An 18,305-nucleotide genomic window follows, 5' to 3' on the forward strand; every position below is an offset into this window, starting at 1 on the left:
CCATCTCCCAGAAAGTTACTTTCTTTCAGAGAACCTTCATTCTCTCAGGTGACTCAAATGCTGAGCAAGAACAGATTTGCTCACAGTTTTCTTTTTATTTACCCATTTTTATATGTGATATGTCCATAATTCTGCTTGAGGGAAAGTATGACTTATGGTGCATCTGTAGTAAGGGAAGTGAACAGATCTCGCAGGACATAGGCCTCAGGAGATTGATGACTCTGATAGGCTAGGATCTGAGATGCTCTAGCTGCTTAATGCGGAAGGAAAAATATGTCTCCTTAGCTGATGACCAAGCAATCCCAGAGGAGAGGCTGGGAGTAAGAAAACACTATAAATCTCCAATATATGTATATTTAAGGAGGTGGCTTCAGGGGGTAGGAGGTTGTACCCTGTATCTCTTTCCCAAGGAGGACAGTGTTACTAGACTGTTTCTCAAAAATAGACAGTATCTTGGCCCCTACCATCTCCCCTACAATAAGATGATGCCCAAGAGGCAAACCTGTTTTATTCACTCTTTTGTTGACCCCATACTAAAATCATATAATATATCACAAAGTCAAATATAAATTAATTTTGATTTTTCCATGCTGTTGAATTGCTCTTTTTAGTGCAGGGAAGTGAAAAGTGGCTACACTTTACCTACTCAAAATCTCACATTTACCCTGTGCTTATTCACTGTCTACACACCCTGCACATTTCTCTCCATCAGTAGAGCTTCCTCAGCCTAGAAGCCAACAAAGGGAAAAAGTTTCCTATCTTGCTCCGTTAGGACCTTCTGCACCTCATGTGAATCAAGACGGAGAGCATAATAATGTTGACGACTTAGATGTCAGTACCTCAGGGGAGTCAGCAGAGGTGAGCTTACTATTCTCTTCCTTGTCCTCGATCTTCTTTGCCGGGTCAGACTCTGAAAAGACCTGTGGATCAAAGTGGACAACAGAGGAGAGAGTTCCACACCTTCACACCCTGGATGCCACCCCTGGACCCTTTGTCCATGCTACCTGGTACCCACGGGACCCATGTCCAGAGAACAGGAGGCCCTCGATGTAGCCTGGTCAGGCTTCAGTGGTGTGAATTGGGTGGTGTGAAAGGAGGGGCACCAGAAGTCTCAGACTCCCAGATATCTGCATGGCCTCCTTCACTGCTCAAATGTCTCCTCTAACCACTCTGTTTAAAACTGCAATTTAGTGGGTGCCTGGGTGGCTCAGTCGGTTAAGCATCTGCCTTTGGCTCAGGTCACGATCCCAGGGTCCTGGGATCAAGTCCCGCATTGGGCTCCTTGCTCGGTGGGGAGCCTGCTTCTCCTTCTCCCTCTGTCTGCCACTCCCCCTGCTTGTGCTCTCTGTCAAATAAATAAATAAAATGTTTTAAAAAAAAAATGAAAACAAAAACAAAAAACTCCCTGCAATTTAGCCTTCACTCCCTGTACCTTCCCCTACTTAATTTTTCTATCTCTTATCATCGCTAAATTGTCATTTTACTTACTGTTTCTTGCCTATCTCCCTCATTCCTCCCCCCCCCCCCACCCACTAGAATGTAAGATGCAGGAAGGCAGAGAGTTTTGTGTTTTGTTCACTGTCATATCCCACCTCCTAAAAAAGTGCCCAGCACATAGCAGGGGCTCAGTAAGTAGGGAATGAATGAATGAATGAATGAATGAATGAATGAATGAATGAATCTTGGTGCCATCTAGTTAGATGTCTCACCATAATCTTCTCTACAATGCACCTGACAGGTGATTATATATCCTTAGCTTTCAACAGCAAGGAAAGAGGACTATTTCTCAAGGTGGCCTACCCTATTTTTGTTTTTGGACGTCCCTGTGCCCCCTTTCCCCTGTATTTCAAATTGTGTTTCCATATTATCTTTTTAAACAGAGCTAATTGCTTCAAGTTCCTCTTATATTGATCCAAAATGTACTTGGGGGAAAAAAAGTCTTTACACATAGTTCTGCCCTCAGGAATCTCATAGGACAAGTCAAACCTCTCTCCTATATGATTAAGCCTTTCCATGTAATTTGAATAGAATGTGACTTGATTTCCAGATCCTTTAGGGAACTGGGTGCTCTCCACGGGCTCTCGGTCTCTATTTTAACACAATCCTTTTCTCATCCATATCCTCACCTTTCAAAAGACTATCCCTTTTGCTTTACTCTCCCCTGTGAGTTCCTTCTTCTATGGCTCTCTCATCAAAGTAGACAGATCTCGGAAATTTGCAGATGCCATTTTGCTTACCATAGCCGTAAGTATGACAAACTGAAATGAGACCCTCCTCCCCATCCCCCACTAAAGAAGGTAAAGCTCAGGATGCCAGTTGTAGATTCTTTATATTGGGAACTCCCAGAACTTGGAGCAAAAGAAAGAAATTAGCAAGAATCTGCTCATAATAATAATAAGATTATAGTCCTTTGCAGAAGTCAACTACCCTAAGAGTACAGGTCACTGAGTTAGTTGCTATGAATATGTGAAACAATCCCCAGAATCAAAAAAGGTGTCCAAGAATATCCTTAAAACTGTAATCTAATGACATAAGAGCTTATCAACTGGGGCAAGCTTACTATAGTAAAGATGATCTACATGGAGGTTTTAAAAGGGAATAAAGAATCAACCTGGCGGCGCCTGGGTGGCTCAGTCGGTTAAGTGTCTGCCTTGGGCTCAGGTTATGATCCTGGAGTCCTGGGATCGAGCCTCACATCGAGCTCCCCACTCAGTGGGTAGTCTGCTTCTCCCTCTGACCCTCCCCCTCTCATGCTCTCTTTCTCTCTCAAATAAATAAAATCTTAAAAAAAAAAGACTCAACCAGATCCAATCTCACCTCAGACATCATCAAGGTAGGGGAAGTACAAAGTTCTTCTGGGTTCAGATTGTTGATGTTTTCCTTTTCTCTGGCCTCAGAAGTTCTTACTGGCTTCTCTGGTGGCTGTGGGTCAGGAGAAACCTCTAAGGAGGCCCTGGGACTGGTAGGTGAACCCTGCTCAGAGGCTAGAGGGCTGGAGGGTATGTTCCCTGAGGAGTGCCTGGGGCTGGGAGTGGCTCTGGGTGGAGGAGGCCTATTCGGAGGTGCTGAGGTCCTCTGGATAGAGGCTCTCTTCTTTGGTTGTTCAGATCCTTCACTTGAGGTGCGGGTTCGGAGGACTACTTCTGGGAGAGAAGAGGGCTGCTCTGAAGGGATAAGAGCACTGCCTGGCGATGGAGATGGCGAGCAAGGGAGAACTTTCTCCTGGGACCTGCTGCCCTCAATGGCGGGAGAGGGCTGGGCCTGGGCGGGGCCATTGCAAGCTGGGAGAGGCTCTTCTTCCTCAGAGGAGCTTGCTTCAGACTCTTCCTCCTCTCTTTCCTTGTCTTTTAAGGGCTCTTTAATCTTGGAATCCTCTTCTCCCTGGGCCAGATCAGATGCCAGCTCTTCTTCACTTGCTGAGGTGGAGTCCCTGTCATTCTTCAAAGAAAGCGCAGAGGGACTGGTAGGTGAGGTCAGGGGGCTAGAGACCGCAGACGTGCAAACTGGGGAAGAGATGACCAAAGAGCGTCTGCTGCTGCTGAAAAAGTAAGAGCATTCAGATTCAGAAGAGCTAAAAACTGGAAGCAACCCAAACACCCCCAAATAAATAATGATGCACGCACATAACAATAAAACAGAACAAAGCAATGTAAAATATGAGAAAGTCTGTATACTTTGCAATAATGCTTCCTAAGGTGAAAAAGAGGCTACAAAATTTTATCCATATCACGATCTCAATTATGTAAAAACATATATAGAAAACAAGACGAGAAAGAAACACAGCAAAACGCTGACAAAATATTTTCTCTGTGGAAAAGATTCCATGGGTGATATACAGTTGATCCTTGAGGATTCTGTATTTGCAAATTCACCTACTCCCTAAAATTTATTTACAACTCCAAAATTAATACTCATTTTGCTTTTGCGGCCAGCCACGGACATGTGTGAGCTTTGAAAAATGAGCGCCTAATGGGCACTTTCCCAGCTGAGGTCTAAGAAGGCAATCCTCTGTCTTGTTTCAGCTCTTATACTGCAAATGTGTCCTTTTGGCCATGTTTTTCACATTGTTGTGCTTTTTGTTGGTGATTTTGCTGTTTAAAATGGCCTCCAAGTATATATAGCACTAAAGTGCTTAGAGCCAGAAGAGTGTGATGTGCCTTACAGAGAAAAAAACACATTAGAGAAACGTCAATCCGGCATGAGTTCCGGTGCTGTTGGCTGGAAGTTCAATATGAAGGAATCAACAATATGTATTATTTATTTATTTGTTTATTTATTTAGAGAGCGAGCACAAGCAGGGGGAGAAGCAGAGGCAGAGGGAGAATCCCGAGCAGACTGCATGCTGAGTGCAGAGCCTGATGCGGGGCTCCATCCCACAAACCAGAGCTCACGATCTGAGCTGAAATCAAGAGTTGGATGCTTAACCGACTGAGCCACGCAGGCGCCCCAGCAGTATGTATTAAATAAGGTGTCTTTAAACAGAAACACACATGAGACGAGGTTATGTATTGACGGGCTGATGAAAACGTTGGGAGCAGGGGCTCACAGGAACCTAACTCTGTGTTTCCCCTAGCAGCAATGGTTCAGTATTCACCAATCCCGTGCTCACCGTGGCTTTATAGAACACAATTACCACGAATAATGAAATTGACTCTAACATTCATCAAGCAGGCTGGATACCCTGCTGAGTTTATAGAACACAATTACCACGAATAATGAAATTGACTCTAACATTCATCAAGCAGGCTGGATACCCTGCTGAGTGCTTCTACAGCCCACATCGGCTTGACTTCTACTCACCTCCTCAAGTGCCTCCTATGTACTGTCCACAAACTGATTAAGCAACCCACAAGTATTTACTCGACAGGTACCAATTAACGTGGGCACAAGGATGGGAGACAGGGATAGGAAGATAAAGAGAGAAACTTAGTTCCTGCCTTGTGGGAGTTTCTGACGTGAGACAAGCTGGCTGACATAGGTTCTTTCTAGCACTAGCATTCTCGGGGTCAGCAGGTATAGAAGGCCCAGGACATAGCAAGAAAAAAACAGATTTCCCTACAAGGTTCTGGGACATCTTGGTTTAAGTGATAGTAGGTTTCAGACGAATGGATGATTAGAAAGAACTCTGGCTTTCAATGCGGAGAAACAGAATTTTTGGAGCAAAAGGGAATTCATCTAGGAAATCTACATTGATCCTTTAGTGATTATTTTTAATAGTCTGTAACAAATTGCTAGATGAATAGTACAAATAACAAATGTGAGCCTGATTCTACTTTCAAGTCCCAAGATCAGTTTCACCACCTCCTTTTAAAGTCTTCTCTGACCATCCATACCATGGGAAGTACTCACCTCTCTGGAATTCCTGCTGGTCTCATTAGGTACTTAGTATAGGCAAGCTTATATCGTTCCTTCTTTCCTTAGGTACACCGTCTGTCCTTCCAACTTCTAGTAAATCACCCAAAGGACATGTCTCCTATGTCTTTGGATCTCTAACTCTCAGCATAAAACCTTGTTCACAGAAGGAACTTAAATCCTCCCAAGCAAAGGCTTCAGAATGAGAAAGTGATCACATTCTAAAGGACCACTGAATTGCTTGTTTATCAGCATAATGTATGAACACACACACACACACACACACACACACACACACACACGAAAAGTAATCCGTAACAGGTTGAGAAGATATTTGCAGTGCATATCATTAAAGAATTAATATCCAGAATACACACACACAAATACCTTCTATAAATCAATTTTTTAAAAAAGGTAAACAATCTAGGGATGCTGGGTGGCTCAGTCAGTCACGTGTCTGCCTTCGGCTCAGGTCATGATCCCAGGACCACATCGGGCTCCCTGCTCAGCGGGGAGCCTGCTTCTCCCTCTCCCTCTGCCTGCCGCTCCCCCTGCTTGTGCTCTGACAAATAAATAAAATCTAAAAAAAAAAATTTAAAAAGGTAAACAATCTAAATGAAAAATGTGAAAACAAGGATAAACAGGAAAGTCACTGAAAGGAACTTTAATGGCCAATAACACGGAAAGATGTTCATGCTAGCTAGCAATTGTGGAGATACGAATTAAAATCGCAAAAAATTCCATTTCATACCTGTTAGTTTGAAAAAATTAGTAAGTCTGACAATGTCACGTGTAGCAAGAATAGGGAGCAATGGGGGCTTTCATTTACTGCTGGTGGGTTGTACAGTGCAATGGTCACTTTGGAGAGCCATTTGACAATGCCAATACCTAGCAAGGCTGAAGAGGCCCAAATGCACAGACTATGACTCAGCAACTCCACTCCCAGTATACACCCTAAAGACACTCCTGGTAATAGTCACAGGAGCAATGTAAAATGTGTCCATTGCAACATTATTTGTGATAGCAAGAAACTGGAGAACAACCCAAATGTCTATTAGCAGGAGGATAGATAAATAAACTGTAGACCAGCTAAGCAGCAGCATCCATAACAGTTAGGGAGAGGAAAGCCCAGGGCTAGCAACATGCAGCAACAGGATAAATGACCCTCACAAAGGGTACAAAGAGAGCAAAAGGAGTTGCAAAAGTACATATATAGTATAATTCCATTTTATGAAGTTTAAAAACATGCAAAACGGTATTTTCTGTGTGTATAAGAGAAGTAAAAAGAAAAGCACAGGAAAAGTAAATACTCAATTTAAGACAGTGGCTACCTTTGGTGAGGGGCAGGATGAGTGGGGAGGGGGACACTGGGCACTTCAGTAATACTTATAATAGTTGATTTCTTAAATTTGACGGCAGTATGGCTACTTACTGTATTCCTCTTTTTTAGTGTATTATTCTTTATACCTTTAGTGATAGCTGAAACATTTCATACAAAGAAAAAGAATTTATATAGGGGCATAATGCAAATAAACGACACCATGCACGTGAACATGAAGGGAAGGCCAGGCTTAGGGATGGAAATGAGAGTGTTTGCGTATGTTCACAGGACAAGCGAAGGAGCAAGGAGTCTCGGGAGTTGCTCACCTTGATACTCCCTTCACCACAAAGACTTTGTCGGAATGCTGCTTCTCCAGTTTGCTCATCACCTCGTAGAGACTGTGGTTCAGCTACAGCCAGCAAGAGAGACGGGTTGCTAGCCAGTGGGGAACCCGAGACGGGCATATATATCCCTTCCTCCTCCCTTTCAGACAGTTCCCAGAATAAAACCTCCGCACCCTTCACTATAAGATTCCCCCTCATCTCTTTTGCACTAGCATCGAGGGTTCTGTCCTGCCCCTTCTTCCTTGACTGGCTGTGTCTTAAGTTCTGCCCCTTCCAACAGATTGGCGGCTCTCTCAAGGCCGGGTCCTTGGTGTTTGATGTTTGAGTTGAGGTTCTAGCTTCTCTCAGGTAATCCAGGGAAGAAAAACCCATTGTAATATTAACGAGGCAAACCATAATTTAGCTAAAGCAACTGTGGAGAGGAATATATGGATGTGTGCATGAATTTAATTAATGACGTGACAGAACAGAGTCTTGGAATCCCAGGACTAGAAAAGGCCCCATGAGGTTGTGTTCTGTGGCTGCCTCTCACTGAAAAGGACTGGCCTTCTCTCTTCATGCCCAACTACCCGAGAGACAGACCTGTGTTTAAACACTGCCCTCCTTCCTCCGTAGCAGCTAAAGATAACGATTCACAGCTTGGTTCCCCACTTCAGCTCTTCCTTCCATAGGCCTAACCTCCTCTATTTATCTGAAGCTCAAGTCTGGATGCCATCATTCAGTTGTTAATGGAGACGGGGAGGGCCCTCTGATGTGTATACTTGTGCTTTGACACAGTTCAACACCGTCAATCAAGTGCTGTTTTTTCATCACAAGAGAAAAGTAAAAACCTGTGGTGCCAATATCAATATTTAATGTGATTATGTAAATTAGGGCTACTTTCATATTTCCTAGGGGAACCCACCTAGGCATCTACATTGGCCAGAGGTTTCTCACCTTGCTCATCTCCCTGTAGAAGACATCCCTCAGGTTGGAAATGTTTTGGAAGATGGTCACGTAACAGCCAATACGACTATCAGGAGGCAAAAAAACAAACAAAAACCAAAACAATAACAAAAAACCCCACAACAACACATACAGGTAAGGGTTAGTAAAGGAAACCTTTGAAATACAAGGTAGGAGCTTAAGCCAACACTAAGACTCCTCAGAGAAAAGCGCCCCGCACCCTAAGACTCAGGATGTTCTGGGATCTGGATTCGTCAGAGCCAGGCCAGTAGCACACTTGACTCTCGGAAGTGTGGGAAGGTCAGAGGAGACATTTAACAGCCCAGTCTGACACCAAAGTATAAGAGACTTCTAGTTGCATGAAGCTCACTTGATTCGGGCTCTTTAGGTATTAAAGTGATATGAATGAAAGTACTCTGAAGAATTTTTAAAGTACGCTATAAATACAAGGCCGTACAATTATAATTATTATAATAAGTAATTATTCTTTCTCATTATGCAATACTTGGACTGCTATGGAGCTGTATGCACATTAGTGGAATTCTACTATAAATGAATTGGGGGAGTTTACATTTAAAGAAACTGTACTAAATTTCAAGGCTATTTAAATTAGGAGTCACATAATTAGTGTTTTAGAATACATGTAGTTATTAAAAAGGCTCCATCATACACAGACTAATATTAAGTGGCAATATAAAATACTGACTACAACTGCATTGCAGCGTATTTTGTACGATGAAAATAGGATACAAATAGAATTTCTACCCAGATACATCTAAAACACTTTTACCTTCTGTGAAGCAAAGACATCACTGATAGAAATAATCATCCCATGGTTTATCTTCTAGGTCCATCTGGATGTTCATGAACCAAGCTCGTTTAAAACAATACACACTGAGGCATTCCTAGTTCCCACGATGGCAGTAATTTACTTGCCAAGATCTCTCCTATCCAAGAAGCATCTTGCCTTTAAACCGGAAAAGCCAGCAGGGCAAGCCCCGCTATCTCTTCATTGCAGATGAAGAAACCAGGGTCTGGGGCGATAGGGCAGTTTGCCTAGTATCACCCAGCAAGCCAGTAGCAGGGCTGAGGTGACATCCCACTCTTGGAACAGAGCTCTTCTCATGAGGTGACATGCTTGGGTTGCCAGGTAACCTGGGCCTCCACAGGCCCAGGAGTCTAGGCCTTTCCTGTCAGTCATTACCTATGATAAAGAACAGGCAGCTCCTCTAGCAGTTCCTGGTTCAGGTCTTCAAACACACTCTGGGCTTTGTTGAACTCTTCCTCTGCCTGGGGGTGTAAGAGACAGGACAGTCTCCCTCAATCCGGAATCTAGGGCCGGAGGCTGCCGCCTTTATTCCCTGCATTCTTTCAGGGACTCGGCTTACCTGGAACCATGCCTCTCCTTCCCCAGACCCATGCCCTCCCCAGCCTTGCGTCTCTGACTTTCCTTCGAGCATCGGGGCCAGGGGAAACAGGATTTCCTTCAGGATGCTGGATGCTGAATTTGTCATTTCCTAAGCCCGGCTTGGCCCAGCCACCTGCCACAGTTATCGGGGGAAGGAAGGCAGGGTTTCACCTGGGTTTTTTTTGTTTTTTACCTTGGTAGTCTTGGCCTCATCTTTCTTCTTGGCATTCTGCACCGCCTCCAGGTGGTGCCGGGCACTGTCATAGTCCACGAGTTTCCGACCCCGCTTGGCAATTCTTTCCTAACCCAGAGTCAGGAGAGAGGGCCTTGATACTCACTTTCCAGTGGCCAGGACGCAGGTAACAGAGTAGCAAACAGAGAGGCACAATTACTGGGCCCTGTTACCAAATTTCACTTTCTTTCTTTCTTTTTTTTTTTTTTAAAGATTTTATTTGTTTATTTGACAGAGAGAGAGACAGCGAGACTGGGAACACAAGCAGGGGGAGTGGGAGAGGGAGAAGCAGGCTTCCCGCGGAGCAGGGAGCCCGATGTGGGGCTCGATCCCAGGATGCTGGGATCACGACCCGAGCCGAAGGCAGACACTTAACGGCTGAGCCACCCAGGCGCCCCCAAATTTCACTTTCTAACAGCTTGGTGCCTATGGGATTTCCCTCACTATTTGGAAAGAATGGGAATTCTCATGGGGGCTGTGTGTGTAGGGGGTATAGAGTAAAGCGAAATTCTACAGAGCACATGGAAGGCTGCACTAAATGTTAATATTTCCTATGAACCCACTAAAAACGGGTTCAGCCTCCAGGAGAAACGGCCTTGAGGATCCAGCTGAATTCAAAGTCAGGAGTTTAGGGTCTTACTCCCATTGCTGCCACTTATTAGCCTTATGACGGAGGGCAAGGCACATCTCTCCTGGAACTTCAGCAGCCTCATCTGCTCTACAGTGTTATTTTAAAGATCAAACGCTGACTACAAAGTGCTTTGAAAACCCTAAAGCATAATAAAATAGTAAATTATTGTGTGCACCGAGAGAGCGTCTACTCAATCTCATCCAAACTACAAGTCCAATCATAGATTTTGCAAGGATCTTAGTGATTATCTGGTCCAACTTCCTATTTAGTGCATGGAGCCTCTCTGTAATAGTCAAAGTAAGTAGTTCAACTTCTGCTTGGAGTTGAACTTCAACTCCCAACTTCACAGTATATTTCATTTCATTTAAATTTCTATGAGAAACTTATATTTCTATGAGAAACTTAAATCAGGATCCCTCTAATTTCTCTCTATTAATCTACAAGCAGCGCAGTGCCCGACGGAGTAGGTGTTTCATAAATCTGAATTCGATGAGTAAGTGAATTCTCACTGCTTTCTGAAACCGTTTAGAACAGGATGCATCCCTCTTTCACCTAACAGACCTCCCAGTATTGGAAAATAATTATTAGGACTCCTCCAAGTTTCCTCTTCTCTACAATAAACATATCAGCTAGTTTTTTTTTTAATTTATTTTTTAATTTATTTGTCTGAGAGAGAGAGAGAGAGCACAAGCAGGGGGGAGCGGCAGGCAGAGGGAGAGGGAGAAGCAGGCTCCCCGCTGAGCAGGGAGCTCGATGTGGGGCTCGCTCGCAGGACCCTGGGATCATGACCTGAGCTGAAGGCAGATGCTTAACGACTGAGCCACCCAGGCACCCCCTTAGCTTCATTTCTAACCGTGGGTTCGAACTCTACTTTGGATGTTTACTCTGGGGGCCACCCTCGACTCTGAAACTGATTACCTTAATCTCGCTGAACTGGGCTACGTAGTTTTCCATGGTCCTCAACGCCTGGTCAGCTAGTTTCTCTTCATAGTCTTCCCAAAGGAGATCATTATTCTGTGGGGTAGAGGCAAAGGGCAGAGGTAAGGGCCCCACTTCTCAGCAACAACTGCCCAGCAGGGAAAAATCCAAATTCTTCCCGCAGCAAACTTCCTTTCTGAAGCGCTGTGTTTAGAATGTCACGTTGGGTTCTGGTGAAGAGTCAGATGAAGAAACACCCCTGCCCCCAGGAACTGCCCTATAAGACACTGGACATACCTTCAGGGATCAAGAACAGGAAGAGATGGTCAGTCTTGGACTCGACTTGAAGGACAGGGAAATTTGGGAGGAAAAAACTGCATGAAGTTAGTTTTTGAAGACAACCAGCTGGGTTTTATGTAGGTAGAACTTCCATAAGGTTTTAAAGAGAGGAAGATGGACTGCAGAGGAATCCGCAGATGAGGGAACACTTGTTGCTGAGGCTATACACATGAAGGACGCGGACTGGCTCCCTTGCTTTCCTATTTGCTTGGACGGAGAAGCTAAGAGAAGGCAGGAGTGAGTGCTGAAGAGCTGTGAAGCCGGGACACTCTTACCCCCGCAATGGCCTTCAGCTCCTCGTGACCGTCCCACTCGCTGCTGTAGATCTCCTGCAGGGTTTCCGACACTCTCTTTGAGCTTTCATGCATCACTGAAAGGAAAGAAGTTGGTCCCACCTTACAGCTTCCCCCAAAGGAGGCTGCTATAGCCATATGGGTCGACGGGCAGATCAGCGGGTCTACTTCAGAAGGACGCGCACCCCCGGAAGGTTCGGGTGACCTGAGAGGGAAGCTGGGTGGGGGCTGGGACAGGAAACATTGCTCTTCCTATGCCCACACGGTCCAGGCCTCAAATCGCCGGAGACTGGGTGTTTTTCTTCCCATCCTCAGAGCTCTCACTCAGGCTGTGCCGCACACTACCCACCTTTGACGGCACTAAGGAAGTTCTTCAGGTCCTTGTAGAGCTTCTGGCCTTCTGCCTGCAAGGGAGAAGGGCTTTGGGTGACCAGAGAGATACATTTGGAAAGATGCTTCAGAGGTCAAGGTAGAAGAGTAGGTTAAAGGCAGAAATCAATCCTGGAATTTGCAAACGTTATAAATTAGCCTTTGTTCTCTTTACCAAGAAGTTGCTGGTTGTCTTTTTGGGGGCAGTTTTTGTTTGGAGATTGTTCCCATGGCACTTGCAGGCCTTCTTTCCCTTGTTCTTCCTTCTGGTGAACAAAAGCCTGTACCCCAGTTCCTCTGCTGAAATTTAGGTGTCCTAGGTGACGCTTATACTTTCCTCTCTGGGGAGGGATCCCCTGGCTTATACTTTCCTCTCTGGGTAAGTAAACCACCACCACCTTCTGTAGACGCTCAGCCTTCTTTCTCCCGTGAACCCTCACACAGGCCATCCCTCTTCTCCCCCGACATCCTTCTCTGCCTCGCCTCCCTTCACCCTTCCCTTCCATCAGTCACAGCCTTTACACTTCCCTTCCAAATGGCTCATCCCTGATTCTCCCTCAGCCCCAACTCCAGTGGCCTCATCCATAGCTCTATGCATCTACCCAATCCTGTCTTCGCTCCTGTGTCTGAACTCTTTTTTTTTTTTTTTTGGCTGGGCCTCCCAAGCACAGTTAGGTCTCCTCCCTGGAAAAAAAAGAAGGGAGAAAAGGAAAGGAAGGTATCATTTAAGTTTGGAAGTTCAAATCTCAACCCAACAGATGAACCACTTTTGTCTGAACTCTGACAAATGTTCATTTAGCCTCCGCTTCTTGAATACGTCCTGCAAGCAGAAACTCATGACTTCTTGCTGAGGTTGTGCTTCAATTTTAAATAGTTCTACTAGAACTCTGGCCCACTGGTCTCGGGCTGGCCTTCTGTACTCAGAATAGATCTGATAACTCTTGCACATATGTTGGAAGGCATCTTTCCCAGACCCTGCTCCAAGTCTTCTCTTTCATAGGCTCCCTCTGTTGTTACTTAAAGCCCCTTCTGACTCTAGTCTCTTTCCTCTGTGTGGACTCCAGTTTCTAGGAGTTGTATGAGAAGGGAGCTGAAGCCAGACTACTGACATTTGGAGCCTGACTTCAGGAGTGTGGGCCTGGACTGAAAGGGGCAGCCTACTTAATGTATTCTACAGGGCAGGGCCTATGGGTCAGAATAGTGAGCCTCACACCAGCTTCGGGGAAGGAGTGTTCAAGCATTATGCGTACACCATAAAGCACTTGTGAACTTGTTCATTTGTTTTGCTTGTTTTCAGCACTAGATAGGCTATTGAGCATACCAAAAGTATAAAAAAAATTTATGGGAGGGGCACCTGGGTGGCTCAGTTGTTACGCGTCTGCCTTCAGCTCAGGTCATGATCCCAGAGTTCTGGGATCGAGCCCCACATCGGGCTCCCTGCTCCGCGGGAAGCCTGCTTCTCCCTCTCCCACTCCCCATGCTTGTGTTCCCTCTCTTGCTGTGTCTCTCTCTGTCAAATAAATGAAATCTTTAACAACAACAACAACAACAAAAATATATAGGAGAAAAACTGAAAAATCAGAAAATTCTATCTAACAACTTACTTTAAAATTTTTTTTATCGGGTGCCTGGGTGGCTCAGTTGGTTAAGCGACTGCCTTCGGCTCAGGTCATGATCCTGGATCATGGGATCGAGTCCCACATCGGGCTCCCTGCTCAGCAGGGAGTCTGCTTCTCCCTCTGACCCTCCCCCCTCTCATGTGCTCTCTCTCTCTCTCTCGCTCTCTCAAATAAATAAAATCTTTAAAAAAAATTTTTTTATCTGGGGGGGTGTGCCTGGGTGGCTCAGTCGGTTAAGTGTCCGACTTTTGGTTTCGGCTCAGGTCATAATCTCATAGGTTGTGGGATTGGCCCCACGTTGGGTTCCACGCTCAGCAGGGAGTCTGCTTGGGGTTCTCTCTCTCTCCCTCTGCCTCTGCCCCCCCCCCCCCCCGGCTCTCAAATAAATAAATCTACATTTTTTTTTTTAATCTGTGGAAATCTTTGTAGGAAAGATCATTATTATGTAAATTTAGCAGCAGAAAATCTAGGTCAAGTCGGTCAAAGAAAATTGGACTAATTATTTCATCCACATTTTCTGCCTTACTTCTAAGCCATCCCAAACTCCTGACCATACCTCAGGTTAAAAGTCCTTGGGGCTGAATGCCAGGACTCAAGGGACACGAACGCACAGATAGCCTCAGGGGAGTCAAAGACACTGGGAGAGGAGCCGACATTGTGTGGTGTATCACAGCAAGTGAGGATCAGGAGAGTGTCAGAGAAATGACCAAGGAGGGGCCAGATGCTACAGAGAGGTTAGAGTGCAGGAAGAACAAGTCACAGTCACTGGACTTGGTAACTGGAGGTCACTGGTGACCCTGAGGAAGTGCTTTCAATAGCACGATGGAGACAGTCAGTCACCAAAATTCGGAAACACTCAGTATTCACCAGGAAGGATGTTTCATTTCCTCTTTGCTTTTTCATTAATGGGAAAAAAGTAGTCTAAGATGTTCAATGTACGTAAAATCTTTTAAACATGGATATGGTGGGTGGGTATAAGTTTGAGAGTTTTAAAAATGTGATAGTCAAAGTTTGAGAGAGTTCTGAAAGAGTTTTGAGGATTATAAAAATTAACAAGGATTTCAAGTTCTTTTTTTGAAAGAAAAGAACATGGGCTCAACTTTTTATTTCACCATGAAGATCTGATCTCCAAAATATACATCTAAGTGACAAAAGCTGTTAAACCATCTTGCATAATTTCTACAAATGAGATCAAAACTGTTTTTCTCCATTAGATATTATATGGCCTGAAAAATCGGATCAGTAATCAAGGCTACCTACCATGCCTGACTATGGAGGCTGTAGGTACGCTGTTCAAAACCAGGGGGTTCTACTGATTCCAGAGTCCATAAAATGTGAATGCCTTCTGCCTTCGACGGCACCTCACAAAAGCCCAACTCCACTTCTGTGTTTTAGGATCAAACCTCTAGGTCAAAGTTCTTCCCTTATGCTCTTGCTCTTCCTTTGAGGAGATGAAGTGTGTGTGTGTGTGTGTGTGTGTGTGTGTGTGTGGTAGCGGGAAGTGGGGTGCTGGGACACCACTGGGTGTCATTTTATTTTGCTGTGGCCTGTCTGTCCCTGTCCCCGGGCCCCAAAATGTCTTCAGGCTGAAGAGTCCCAGCATCTTTCTTCTTTCTTGACAGATACAACTTGCACGGTCTTAGGCTCCCACTTGTCCGAGAGTCAAAAACCTGCAAGTTATTCCACTTTCCTGGCTTTATTCTCCTCCTCTGTAAATGTCGGGTAAGACCATGTCTAGCCCTGTAGCTTGTGATTTTATTACTTTGGCTCTCTGAATCCACGCCAAATTCTTGGTAACCCCATAGAGAATCTGAGTTGGGCCTTCCTATCCCTTACGCAAACAGCCCCAGCCCTCAGTTAATGGACCACCCCGTCCGGAAGCTTGTCCTAAGCACCTGGGCAGACAAAGCTATGTGCTAGGAAGATCCTTGACCTGGGATTCTCTGCTTGCTGGAGAGAAATGGACTCAGAGAAACCCACACACTCAGCAAAACAGTGAGGAGCATGACCAATCCTGAGCAAGTGCTGAAAGTGCTTGATTTGATGGAGGTCCCCAAGGAAGACAAGAAGCTGGTTTGAGGGCGTCTGGGTGGCTTAGCTCGTTAAGCGTCTGCCTTTGGCTCCGGTCATGATCCTGGGGTCCCGGGATCGAGTCCCGCGTTGGGCTCCCTGCTCGGCGGGGAGTCTGCTTCTCCCTCGGGCCCTCCCCCCTCTCAAGCACGCTCTCTCTCTATCTCATTCTCGCTCTCAAATAAATAAATAAAATCTTAAAAAAAAAAACTGGTTTGATTTTATTTATTTGAGAGAGAGAGAGAGAGAGAACGCATGCCCAAACTGGGGGAGGGGCAGAGGGAGAGAGAGAATCTCCAACAGACTCCCCGCTGAGCACGGAGCCCAATGTGGGGCTTGATCTCAAGACCCTGAGACCATGACCTGAGCTGAAATCAAGAGTCAGAGGCTTAACCAACTGAGCCACCTAGGCATCACCATGAGGTTTGATTTTATTATTTTATTTTTTATTTTTTTTAAAGACTGTATTTATTTATTTGACAGAGAGACACAGCGAGAGAGGGAACACAAGCAGGGGGAGTGGGAGAGGGAGAAGCAGGCTTCCCGCGGAGCAGGGAGCCCGATGCAGGGCTCGATCCCAGGACCCCGGGATCAGGACCTGAGCCGAAGGCAGACGCTTAACGACTGAGCCACCCAGGCGCCCCGAGGTTTGATTTTAAAAGCAATTAATTGGAAGCAGCTGTCACTACCAGAAACCAGAAATTAAAATGCTGCTTGAGGAAAACAATTCTTCCTATGTAATACGGTTTGAAGAGGAAGCAAAGCAGAGCCCTCAAGGAAAACTACCTATGGAAATTTGCTTAGGAACCCAGGCGAGTGGCAAGGCCTTGGAATCAGGCTGGGAAGTTTGGGAGTGATATTTATTTATTAATGAAAAGTTCACCTACAAGCTGATTGTGGTTAAGGCCCTGGGCACATGACCAACTGGTCCACCTTCTGGAATACTTCACTCTCAATCTCCTTGACCTTGTTTTTTTCCCTCTTGTTCATCTTAGCCACCCCAGGTCCAGTCTCCGACTGGACTGCATTGTCACTGTCTTTCCCCTTAAACTGTGAGAGCCTGAGGGCAGGCATGTTGTCTTATTCACATCGAAGTCCCAGAACGTAGCATGGTGCCCGGTGTGCAGCAGGCTCCCGTGACGTGCTTGTGAAATGGGCTTTTCATGCATGCTCAAATACCAGTCACTGGAGGAAAACCCTTCTCTCAGGAGAAGTTTCCCTTATTCCTATTCTACCACCATTTCATTTCCAAATCTAGCTTCTCCCCCCTTCAAGTGACGTTCAGTTGATGGGCTCATCCAGAAATTCTGAGGGGACTGTCAACATCTATCTGATCCTCTTCTTCTTGATGGTCTTTCCTTCATCTCCTACCCTTTCTACCCACACACCTGCCATTGGTAGATCCATCCTTTAAGGCAGAGAGGAAGAGGAAAGACCGAGGTACAGAATGGGCCAAGAGGCAGAACCCTCTGGATGTGGGTGTCGACTTACTGATTCCTGTTCTTTTGGTGCTGCACTTGGAAGCAGAACAGTCACTGCCACTGAGCAGAGGCCCCCAGAGGCCTCCTAGTGAAGTGCGGAGGGGAGGGCACAGGGTTTAAGTTGGAATCCCAGCTCTGCAACTCTTAGTCTTTTACCTTGATTAAATGACCTCCTTCGCAGATCCTATTTCCCTCCCCAGAGTTAGACTAAATCAGTGGTTGCCAAATGCTGTTCTCAGACTAGCTACTACATCATCATTACCTGGAAACTTAATACAAAACGTGGATTCCCTAGTTAATGATCAACCAAGGCTGTTAATGTCACACAAAAAGGAGACACGCAGACATTATGTGCCTCCAGACAGAAAACTCTCACACCTATAAAAATTACAAGTATTCTTGCCACCCAAATTAACAAAAACAAAAATCTGAATCTCATCAAGCCTCTAAATCTAACTATGAATTTACAGAAAATACCAGAGACAGAGGGGCATGCTAAACAGTACTACAAGGACTCAATCAGTCAAGTTTAGACTGCAGGAAACGTCAGGAGAACAATCTAGTGTCACCAACAAACAAACTGCACAAGGGAGGGATCAAACTCCTCAGATGAAGAGATTTAACTTTAAACCTAAGAGACTTAAACATGCCAATAAGTTGCTGATTTAAACAAACCCCCCCCAAAAAATGACGTCATTAGGGGAGTGTGAATATTGCCTGGATATTTTATATTAAGAAATTATTGCTCCTTTTTGAAGATACCACTTAATCTTACATTTTAGCTGGATATTTGTATTATATTGTTAACTTTGAACAGGGCAAGTTATAAAACCAGTATCAACAGAATAATCTCACTTTTTAAACCTATTTATTTATTGTGGATTTACTAAAGATCATACAAATTCATAGCAGAGTGATTGTAAGGATAGAAGACAACGGTGGTGGTAGTATGGGAGGGTGTGAAATCAGGACTTTTTTTTTAA

The 18,305-nt window shown here is 45.1% G+C and overlaps 1 protein-coding gene across 2 annotated transcripts in view; it reads right to left on the minus strand.

The window, feature by feature from the left end:
- BIN2 (bridging integrator 2) overlaps window positions 1-18,305 on the minus strand; it is a 29,584-nt gene that overhangs the window by 2,162 nt on the left and 9,117 nt on the right. The window contains exons 3-11 of one of the 2 annotated variants that reach the window (XM_028125614.2): window positions 12,133-12,187; window positions 11,766-11,860; window positions 11,152-11,247; window positions 9,564-9,671; window positions 9,167-9,252; window positions 7,954-8,029; window positions 7,000-7,082; window positions 2,818-3,535; window positions 840-920 (exon numbers count right to left, since the gene is read on the minus strand). In XM_028125614.2, coding sequence (XP_027981415.1) covers window positions 840-920; window positions 2,818-3,535; window positions 7,000-7,082; window positions 7,954-8,029; window positions 9,167-9,252; window positions 9,564-9,671; window positions 11,152-11,247; window positions 11,766-11,860; window positions 12,133-12,187 — 1,398 coding nt within the window. Of the gene's footprint in view, window positions 1-839; window positions 921-2,817; window positions 3,539-6,999; window positions 7,083-7,953; window positions 8,030-9,166; window positions 9,253-9,563; window positions 9,672-11,151; window positions 11,248-11,765; window positions 11,861-12,132; window positions 12,188-18,305 lie in introns of both variants that reach the window. The other variant, XM_028125613.2, reaches the window with a different exon arrangement.

This window comes from Eumetopias jubatus, unplaced genomic scaffold, assembly GCF_037043125.1.
Source record: "Eumetopias jubatus isolate StellerSeaLion01/CBP00866 unplaced genomic scaffold, mEumJub1_p1.0 scaffold_8, whole genome shotgun sequence".
NCBI classification, from domain to species: domain Eukaryota; kingdom Metazoa; phylum Chordata; class Mammalia; order Carnivora; family Otariidae; genus Eumetopias; species Eumetopias jubatus.